This window comes from Glossina fuscipes, unplaced genomic scaffold (genome assembly GCF_014805625.2).
Source record: "Glossina fuscipes isolate IAEA_lab_2018 unplaced genomic scaffold, Yale_Gfus_2 221, whole genome shotgun sequence".
NCBI classification, from domain to species: domain Eukaryota; kingdom Metazoa; phylum Arthropoda; class Insecta; order Diptera; family Glossinidae; genus Glossina; species Glossina fuscipes.
The window spans coordinates 2,773,673-2,784,123 of NW_023998564.1; the positions used below are offsets into that span (position 1 = coordinate 2,773,673).

At 32.9% G+C, this 10,451-nt stretch overlaps 4 protein-coding genes across 7 annotated transcripts in view; 2 read left to right on the forward strand and 2 right to left on the reverse strand.

Annotated features, from left to right (window-relative positions):
• The first annotated feature begins 1,071 nt into the window (after positions 1-1,071).
• LOC119642239 (RNA-binding protein 28) lies at positions 1,072-4,327 on the forward strand. Of its 4 annotated transcripts, none has more exons than XM_038041299.1 (6): positions 1,072-1,403; positions 1,479-1,488; positions 1,566-2,175; positions 2,233-2,765; positions 3,156-3,411; positions 3,479-4,327. In XM_038041299.1, the coding sequence occupies exons 3-6, from the start codon at positions 1,654-1,656 to the stop codon at positions 4,055-4,057; spliced, it is 1,890 nt and encodes a 629-aa protein (XP_037897227.1). In that variant the 5' UTR covers positions 1,072-1,403; positions 1,479-1,488; positions 1,566-1,653; the 3' UTR covers positions 4,058-4,327. The 4 variants fall into 4 exon arrangements, with proteins under 4 accessions (XP_037897227.1, XP_037897230.1, XP_037897228.1 ...); XM_038041302.1 differs by having other exon boundaries at positions 1,571-2,175; XM_038041300.1 differs by having other exon boundaries at positions 1,072-1,488.
• A 1,311-nt stretch (positions 4,328-5,638) lies between these two features.
• LOC119642216 (NADH dehydrogenase [ubiquinone] 1 alpha subcomplex subunit 8) lies at positions 5,639-6,722 on the reverse strand. Its single transcript, XM_038041259.1, has 4 exons — positions 6,422-6,722; positions 6,057-6,232; positions 5,885-5,975; positions 5,639-5,807 (listed from the first exon to the last, which is right to left on the reverse strand). The coding sequence occupies exons 1-4, from the start codon at positions 6,548-6,550 to the stop codon at positions 5,676-5,678; spliced, it is 528 nt and encodes a 175-aa protein (XP_037897187.1). The 5' UTR covers positions 6,551-6,722; the 3' UTR covers positions 5,639-5,675.
• A 1,239-nt stretch (positions 6,723-7,961) lies between these two features.
• On the forward strand, positions 7,962-8,774 carry LOC119642259 (UPF0545 protein C22orf39 homolog). Its single transcript, XM_038041346.1, has 2 exons — positions 7,962-8,229; positions 8,291-8,774. Exons 1-2 carry the CDS (start codon positions 8,170-8,172, stop codon positions 8,684-8,686), a joined length of 456 nt encoding a protein of 151 aa, XP_037897274.1. The 5' UTR covers positions 7,962-8,169; the 3' UTR covers positions 8,687-8,774.
• The window catches only part of LOC119642258 (uncharacterized aarF domain-containing protein kinase 5), an 11,871-nt gene continuing 10,115 nt past the window's right edge, over positions 8,696-10,451 (reverse strand). Inside the window, exons 5-8 of the mRNA XM_038041345.1 lie at positions 9,584-9,749; positions 9,172-9,523; positions 8,946-9,110; positions 8,696-8,892 (exon numbers count right to left, since the gene is read on the reverse strand). Coding sequence (XP_037897273.1) covers positions 8,778-8,892; positions 8,946-9,110; positions 9,172-9,523; positions 9,584-9,749 — 798 coding nt within the window. The 3' untranslated portion in view covers positions 8,696-8,777. The remainder of the gene's footprint in view (positions 8,893-8,945; positions 9,111-9,171; positions 9,524-9,583; positions 9,750-10,451) is intronic.

Here is a 10,451-nt window from a genome sequence, read left to right on the forward strand (position 1 = left end):
TTACAACATCGTATAAATACATGCCGTAACCGTCTAATTTATTTCGCGGATGCTCTGCCCGCAAAATAACCAAAATCTCACCCAGGCCTTTAAAGCGATCTGAGTCATTTAGATTCGATTGACCCTTGGTCGAATCCAACCGTCGTTTCTCCACTGCCATATAAGTGGCATAAATATGAAGGAATCTGGGAACTCCAGAACTATAGTATGAGCATTTAATTTTAAACTCAACGTTTTCAAAAACAATATATAATGAATGTTTGTAATAATTGAACACATACAAAACTGGAACCTCCACTTTTTTGACGCGAAATTTTAACTAAATGTCGTGGGTTCAAATCTCAAGTGCGGTAAAATAATTTTACAAGTTACCCTAAAATTAGACCGACATAATTTTTATTATCAAATTAAACAAAGCTCTCGCTAATTGCCTGTTGAAAGGCAAAGCACAGAGTCGCTTATAATATATAAATGATTAAATGCCCAACTAACAACTTAAATTCATTCTTTTAAATGCCCAATAATACAATAAATACAATAAATACAATACGATAAATACAATAAACTTCCAGTACTAAATACTAATTATTAACTTTTAACAATTAAATACTAATTATTAACAATTGCATCTTTTTTTTTTGTACCGATTTACGTAAAATAACAGCACTGTGCTCTAGAGTTTATTGTTAATGAAAATGGGTGACTTTTGCCGACGGCTTTGAAATTAACATTCTTTCTGTAATTAGCATAGAGTATTACGTTATTTCTGTAAATAGCATATAGTAAAAAGGCAGAGCTGTAGCTAAATTCTCTGTTAAAACGGCAAAGCCGTCGCTGAATTCTGTTAATTGCAAAGCCGTCGTTAAATTCTCTGCTAATTACAAATCAATGCAAAAGCATCTGTTAAAATTCTATACAAACAATTTGGCAACTTGACAACAAAAAGTAGCAACAGTAGTAGTGAATAAAGCATATAAATAAATAAATAAAGCATGTGGCTTTTCTTTCCTTTTTTAACTTTATTAAAAATGTTTTTATTATAAAAACATAAAAATAAAATATTAAAAATTAAACGATGCAAGAGTTTTTTTCATTCTGCTGCGGTTAATTACGTAGCAGAATTTCACCCGCAAAATTGGCTGCATCTAAAATTCAAAAGCCCGTCCGCTTTGTTTACATTTGTTTACAATTGGGAATAATTCACCGTCGTTTGCAAAAGCAATAGCTATATTTTTTATATCCGATTACCCACCCCTTAAGGGCATAAGAATAGAAAAATACTACAGATGTCTCTGACGTTTTTCGCTTTCACGTGTTGTTCAAATATTGTGTTTATTTTTGGTTTTTTAGTGCTGCAAAAAAAAACTTTTCTTTCTTGCAAAGTCAAGAAAATATTCAAAATCGTAAGTAAAAATAGCAATTATCAAATCTGCTGGTTTCTCCTTTTAAGTTTTCTTCTCCTATTGTCTTTATCATAGAAATAACCAGGTAAGCCTACATTTTTCTGAGAATTTTGTCCGGAATTTGTCAGTACTATTCTGATCTGATCTATTCTTGCCTCTTAGCGAAGGCGTTTCATCAGTGAAATTTCCACAATATACAGGCCGTATCTATTCTTTTTTTACAAACCAAAAAAAGATAAAAAGGGCAGTTATGCTAATGGAAGAGACTTTAGAAAGCAAACCGAATGAGCAAAAGGAGTCGAAAAAAACAAAAATAAAACGTCGTAATCCATTTCGAAGAGAAAAACAAAAGAAAGAAAAAGAATGTCGTCAAAAAAAAAAAGCCCGTCTGATTGTGCGAAACATCGCCTATAAAGCTACTGACCAGGACTTACGTATACATTTTGGCCGGTGGGGTGAAATCGAGGAAATAAATCTTTTAAAACGTGCTGACGGTAAATTGGTGGGCTGTGCCTTTATACAATATGCGACAATTAATCAAGCTACAAAAGCTATATTGAAAGGTAATAATAAAGAATTAATGGGAAGGCCAGTCTTCGTTGACTGGGCTCTAAGTAAAAATGAATACGTGGCTGCTAAACAATGCGACTCGCAGAAAGATCCAGAGGAGAAAAGATTTAAAAGTGAATGTAAAGAAGCAGAAATTCAACCACAAACGAATGACAACAATGGGGAAGAAGAGGTTGAAAATAATGAAGAAAATAACAAAGAGGTAACGTAAGGAGAGCTATAGTGACTCTTAATTAATAAAAACTTGAGTAATTCATAGGATTGTAACAGTAATAGTGTTGGGGAAAAAGAAAATAAAGGAAAAGCAAACATAGAGAAAGTCATTAAACAAAAAAACATTTCCAATGATGTCAAAGAGCGTTGCACTGTATTTATAAAAAATTTAGCATTTGATACAGAAGATGCAGATCTACGTAAAGTATGTCGCAAATACGGACCCGTTTCATATGCCATTATCAACAGAGATCCGATATCAGGTCATTCTAAGGGAACAGCTTTTGTAAAATTCAAATCAAAAGAATCTGCCGATCTGTGTCTACAAGCAGGCTCGGAGTTCACCTTAATGGATGAAATCCTGCACCCATATCCAGCCTTGAGCAAAGAGGAAATACGTGAGCACACGAAGGAAAACAAAGAAAGGAAGGAAGGAAAGGATTCGCGTAATTTATACTTAACGAGAGAAGGTCTCATCATGGCCGGTTCGAATGCAGCAGAAGGTGTTTCGGCTTCGGATATGAATAAGCGTCATAAATTGGAGCAACTGAAAGCCCAAGTACTAAAAAAATTGAATAGGTAATTAGAATGCCCTTCCAATGGGAAGCTGCTGAAAAGATTTTGGTACCCATCCCGGAAGGATAAAGGGTATATTCATTATGTCCGTCTATCCGCCTGCATAATGTTCTCTTGGCCGCAAAAATTGAGCTATCGACGTCAAATTGATTTTTTTCTCATGACAAGTAACACTCACGCAAAAAAAATTCTAGTAATATATATAAACACCGCCCCCATGCCTATGTAACAAAACCTTTTATTTTGAAAAAAGAAAAAATCAACCGCTCCCAATGCATATTATAGATTATGAAAATTTACTTTTTTTACATTTTTTGTATTTCTTAGGATAACGGTGATGGTTATAAAAGATTCGGTTACCACCGAATATAATTTTCTCATTTTCTTTTTTAGATTTGTCTCGCGTAATCGTTTATCTATCCATAATTTACCATTAAATTATAATAATGATAAGTTGCGTGATATAATTGAAACCTATACCGGATTCAAGCCCCATGAATGTCGGGTAATGCGCGAGAATAATATTGCACGAGATCACCCCAAAGGTAAGTCTAAAGGATATGGTTTTATGTCATTTAAGACACATCAAGAAGCGCTGTTAGCTTTGAGGAAACTAAATAATAATCCAAAGATTTTTAGCCAGCAGCACGTAAGTTTTTTATAATGAGAGCTAGTTCTTCGGAAACTTAAACCTCCTTTTTTTTGATAATTTTCAGCGGCCTATTGTAGCCTTTAGCATAGAAGATCGAGAAGTTCACAGAATTAAAGAAAAACGTACGGAAAAGTCCAAACTTAATAATCCAACATTTAAGCAAAAGTTGGTAGAACATAAGAGGATGATAGAGCATGGAAAGTTAAGCAAAAAATCGTTTTTGAAAACAGGCCCTAAGAGTCTGCAAAGTGATGATAAAGACAAATTAAAAAAACATGTAAACAAATTGGAAAAAAGTCAAGCTGCAAGTGGGCAAAAAGTTCATATCATGGCAGAAGAAGGGGAAGCGTTTGTTGGTGCCACAGCTATGGCGGGAACTTCATTGCGTATGCGTTCCCTCAAAAAGATTAAAGAACAATCTGAAACGCATATGCAGCGAGTGAAAAATGAAAAAAAGAAAACTAAACAGGAACGCATTAAACAAGCACGTGAAAATAAAATCAGACCGAAGCAAGACTACAATGTGGAAAAAGATGATCTAGCATCGTTAGTTAATAAATATAAGAAATTATTGGATAATCGAACCAATGTAGACAATAGTACGGTTAAACTGGCGAAACGTACCAAATGGTACACTGAGTGAAATGTATAGTTATTAATAAGATATTTAGAAAACAATCTTATCTTGTCATCTTTCTGCAACTTTCTTTTTGTTCACCATTCATGGTGCAGAGTATACTGAGTTGTGGACAAAATTAATAAATATTAAGGCAGTCTAAGTCTATTCAGAAAATCATTCTGAATCGCTTGGCATGATAAAAGTGATTCTTTCTCAACTTCATTTAGTTCTTGCATATATCCAAACAAACTTGCTATACCCTTACAATATAGAACGTAATTGAAGAAGAAAAAATGTTGATCTTTTGTTTAGTTTTTTAATAATGAACAGTGGTTCGATACACAGATATTTTAATTTTAATGTAAGAAACAATTTAGTTAGTTTTCATCTACGGCCAACTCTTTTTGACACGTATCGCATACTAATAAATTGATTCTTAAACGTGTGCTTTCCGCGTTGAGTGAAATTAGATTTAACCGCCACTGGGCATTGTATGACTGCCGGATTTTTGTCCAAAAATAAATTATACAACCAACCTTCAGCATTCTTAAATTGTATCTATGAGCTTATACTACTGAAATCAACTTTTTAATTCATCTGTTCTGGTATTCTCATAACCAAATGTTTGCAAGCGGACCGCTCTCTCGCTCACCTTCCACATATCGTCTTATTTTGACAAATCATAAGAAACAATATTATAATCTTTTCTAAAATGATAAAAAAATTCAGAATCGGGTGGAGAAATTTTTGAACCCATCTATATGGAAACTGAATCTTTACACGATAAGAAAGCATAGTTTTCAATATTTTTTGGCGAAGATTCGTTCATTATAATAATTTGACATAAAGCTTAACCTTAATCCATGAACCAGGTACCGCTATAGAGATCCTAATGAAAAATAAGGCTTTATATGCCAAAAAAGTCTATTTTTTAATATCTTATGATGAAAATATTTCCTTAATAAATCGAATCGTAAAGAATTTAAATCCTAGAGATTTATTTGTAGACCGCACCATCTCTACCGATTTCCATGAAATCTACATCGTATGGTAAAAATCTCATATTTCTTTACAACCTTTTAATTCTTGGTGTTTTTTTAAACTGTTGAATGCATATTGTTGCCAATTTTATTTAATTTCTAATTTTTTTTATCAAAACAATTTTAAAATTAATTTGCCAACTTTATCTGAAAGTGTCGGTAGTAAAAATCCATCAAACGCGACTTGAATCTCTTATATTACATGTCCTTTAAAATTTTCAAAAAAGCTAAAATCCCTATTATAAAAAAAAAAAATGCTGCGGACTTCTAGGAAGAGTTTAGAGACTTGGTACAACCAAATGTCTCATGTGATTCATATAGAAATATCTCTCTGTAGAGACTACCAATCGAATTAATATTTTGATTTCTTTTGAAAACGATGGAGGAAAAGTCAATAAGGCATGTGGGCATTAATCGGTTTCTTTTCCCATGTTTTTAATACGAAATGTAATAAAATGGATTGAAGGTCAATATATAGCAGGTATTAAGTACTTTTAATTAGCTCTTTTCCATATTTTTAATATGTAATCATTTTTTTTGGTTTTTGAAAAATGTTTATTTTATAATTTTTATCATTCACTAACTTTTGCTGCTATTGCAATTTATTCCAACCAATGGAAACGAGATCCGTACTTTGCTTGCGGCTTAGGATAATCCTCTGGCAAGCCAGGTGTAGCATCATCGTAGACTTTCTTTTCACGCTTCGGGGGAGCAGGTCGCTCTGTGTGATGTATCTATTAAGAATGACAAAAGCAATATAACAAAAAGTCTTTGATATAACCAGCGAGATATCGTAATAACATTCATATACCTTGGCCCTGGTAAAGTATCCATATTCTGGACGATCGATATCCAAATTATCCTTCATGCATTTATCAAACACGCCTTGCGTTTTACGGCAACTTTTAGATATAGAAAAACATGGCAGTTTCTTTAAATTTGTTTTTTTTTTTACTAATTTCATATAATTGATTATATCTTACTGCCTGAAAGCCATAGTGCCGCTACTTTTATCCAAGCAATTTGCATATTGCATGAATTCTTCATAACACGATTTCTTTACTTTGCGAAAGAAATCCAACGCGCAACGAGTAACAACTTTTCCTTCCATGATGCATGCTCGCGGATCATCTAACTCCAAACGGCATAGCATAAATTCCTGAGAACAAAACAAAACAAATATAAACAAAAAACTATTATCAATATAAGGTTAAGTTATTATGGTATAGTAAACACAAAAAATTATATAATCTTCTTGACACTAAAACTGTGTAATTTTTTTCTTTAACTTTCCACACCTTACTAATAAACTTTTTTACATACATATTTTTTTAAAATGAAAACTCACGTTATTTGGATTTTCACATGACTTTCCCAAATGGAAGGCTCCGGCTCTTAAAGCAGCTGTTGATAGATTTAATTCAGTTACGGTCAGTTCTTCTTCGGTGGGCAGAGATACATCGTTAGTTACCACCATACCGAAAGGTTAGTTTATAAAATACTAAAACGTTAATGATTTGAATTCCAGAAATCCAAATATTCCTCTAGATTCGTTTGGAAAAAATACCATGGAGAAATTTACAAGTATATGTATCTCTTCTTCTTCCGGAATAAAAATCATAGTATTTAGATAAACAGCTGTTAAACTTTTCTTATTGAGGTGTTATCAAGGTGCAAAAGGCTCAAACACAAAGAAGAAATAACGCGCATATCAAGCGAATTGTTCATAACAACGACGATTTGCCTGCCTTACTATTTTACGATTTCCTTTGAAATTATCTGTTCACACAATGCATTGAAAAAAAAATTGATGATAGTGCTTAAGAATTAGTCTTTGAATTTATTTCTCTAAGTATAGTAATTATAATAATACATAGCACTTCTCAACAAACAGGAATGGTAGAAAAAGCTTAAGATTATAATCACACTTGATACTTTTCTCATTGCCGATACCATGGTTGATTTTTTTCTCCGGCAAGTTGGATTTCTTCACGCTTACAAAAAATAAATAAATACCAAGAAATATCAAATAGATAAACGACCGATCACTCAGGGGATATTACCTATCCGTGTGAGAAGGTGAGGATTAGAGGGAGAAGAGAGTTTTAGGTAAGTGACAGCAGTATTCTAGTGAGTGTCTGCCGAATGAGTAAGTAAGCTTCACCAAGTAAGCGCTTACTGTAGCTGTAATCAAAGTAAATTTTACTGCACTTGGGCTTTAAACCCGCGAACACAACTTAGTAGTCTCGATTCTTGCCTACTTTGCTGCTCATACGGAGCTTATTTTCACAAAATGCTGGGAGAACTAAAAACTTCTGTAGGATTATTGCTTTGCTTTATTTTATTGAATTAATTTTATGCATTTTCCCGCATATTCTTTGTAATGCAATGTTTAAGTAATAATTTTACTAAGTACTAATTTAATTTAAAGTAACTCTAACCATTTATAAATTAGCTCGACACAATTCTAGATTAAACTTAGTTTAATGTAATTCCGAATAACCTCGTAACTTCTCCGTTGATCCATTTGAAGGTATTTTACACAATAAGCACAGCTAGCGTAAGAAGAACCGACAACAGTCTTTTAATTGTGAACAAATAATAATTAACCAGTCCACAACTTTAATATAATACTACCGTTAGTAAATTATTAATCAATAAAATATAAATTAACTTTAAATAATTGCGTTATTCTGTCTATGTCTGAATTTTACTTTGTTACTTGAATTTTATTTATTACCTGTAAGTTTTGAATTCAAGGAATTGTTTTGTCACTCTTCAGAATCTGGTTAAATTTTATAGTGGTACCGAAAACCGTTATCTATTTTTATCATTTATTCCAAAATTTAGAAATTGTTCTTTGAAATATTACTTTTTTCAAAATTTTTTTTCAAAAATGTGAAAACTGCAGTTTTAAGATTAGATCTTAATTTTTCATATACATTAAAGAAGTCAAAACAATAAGAAGCAAGTGAAACTGGAGATTAACTTGACTTGGCAATCCGCACTAATATTTAACAGCTGATTATTAAAAAAATTTCTAAGCAATTAAGGAAAAAGTAACTGTTGAATAACATTTACTTTGGCTGTTAAATCATGACTGAAAAAGTGGAAAACTCTAATGACATAAAGTTTGTATTAAAAGACTCATGGTCGGTAAGTCTACAAAGCAATTAGTATAAGTTAAAAATCTATTGTAACATATCTAAACATATAGATAAGACCTTGTTCAGTTTACAAAGATGAATATGATGATTGCACAAGCATAAAGGCCAGATTTCATCAATATTTTATACACGGAGAAAGTATAGATTGTACGCAGTGGCATAATGACTTTCGAAATTGCGTACAATATGAAGAATCAAAAGGCAATGATTTAACGGCCGGGCAAGCCGTGATTAATAGCGAAGAGGAAAGACGTTTAATACGTTTTAAAGGTCACTACGGCAATACAGTTTGGAAAAAACGTAAACATCCCCCTGAAGATTGGTCTAAACCGTTACCAGATTGGTTAGAAAAAAGATATGAGAATTCGTACTTGAGCTTAAAAATGGAAACAGAAAGCAAAATTCCTAAACTAGAAGATGAGAAACAATACTGTTTAATTATGTAAAAAAGATAAAAGAAAAAAGCAACAATGTAGACAAACATAGAGCACCAATTACAGTTTAACTTTTCACTTAATCTAATACTTTCTCAATTTTTTAAGTCGCACCGGTCAGATCTCTTAATATAGTTGTTGCCGTTTCAGGAGCCCGTCCTAATTTGTACAGAGTGTAAAAGTATAAATTTAAACAAGAGCGTTTTAAAGTGAAAGACCTGGAAGACATAGAAGATATTAAACAGGATAAATGTTACTCCGTTTTACTTACAGAAATGAGTATTCGAAATATAATCTACGAAATAACCATAAGAAAAAACCTTGTAATGAATTATATTTTTTGTATATATAACGCTGAGCATAAAGGGCCATCACACGAGGCCTATCTACAACGTCACCATGCATACGTCCTATCGCTCGTACGGTATTTAAATTCCTGCAATAGACTAAACGCGTAACGCATCCAATATATCAACTAAATGAACCTATTCGGTTACCTTATTACAAATAACATATTGCGTGGCATTTCTTTCAAAGTGGACATTATTAAATCAAAATTTTGCTTTGCTACCTTTTGCATATACTGGATGTCATCGGCATTCAATCTTGTGGGCATCCGCCCACCATGAGTACGTATAGGGTATTGAAATAATACTTCAGCAAATTTCATGTAATCGTTGATACCTAATTGTCGAGCGGTTTTAAACATGCGGTGTTCATCATTTAAAACAGTGGCTTCCCAGAATTCGCATAATGGCTTTCTAACAGCAGCTGGTAATTCTTCATATAAACCGTGATCTAACAACACAAGTTCAGCTTTACCCGTTCTGGGACTTTTCCTTACTAGAACTAAGAAAAAAATTAAATTGCACATTGAACAAAAAAATTTGGAACATTTAGCTTACTTACTATTACTGGCATGGGGATCCGCATGCACAAAACCCGAATTGAAGATTTGTTCAGCAAACAATTGGAAGAGTTTTCGATCCACGTCTTTGATTTGTAGTCGCATATTTTTTATACTTTGAAGATCGTGCATTTTACAGCCATCAATCCACTCCACAGTTAAGACACGCTATAAAAAAGGGGCCTTAAAAGTTTTTGATTTTATCATCAATCAGTTAATGGTATATGGTGATAAGCCCAGTGTAAAACTTATGTATAATGAGCTATATAGCATATGTATATATACATACATACATACATACATATACATACATACACGCACAGAAACACTTATCGAGACTGACGAACTACTGGACGGTTATCACGTCCGCGTAGGTAGAGTATTTCTCGGTGTCGATCTGATTTTACATATTGCATGTTTTAATTATACTAGCGGATCACCACAAATCATGTTTTTTCTTTAGATTACTCTTTTTCACTATTACTATTATGTAATTGCAAATATTATAATAGTGAGAGAGAGAAAAAGTCCGAGGTCTGTCTGCATGCCTGCAGGTAACCGCCATAGTCTTTTGCTCTTAAAGCGGGGATGGTCTGTTTGATCGCCAAGTGTTTAAATGTTTTTTGTGACTTTGTGTAAAATTGAAAGCAAATGTGAAAAGAACGAAAGGATATAAGGATATATAAGGCTTGATTTCTCAACTGGGAGTATTGAAAGCTTATTGTCATCGTTCTACAATACAGTAAATCTAGCTATTGCTGCATCTGTTCCGATAAAGCAGTGCCAAGCTCGAAGCAGGCGTCGCCCGTGATTTAATAGGACGAATACATATTACAAGAACAGAAAAAGCACGCTATTCAAGAAATATTC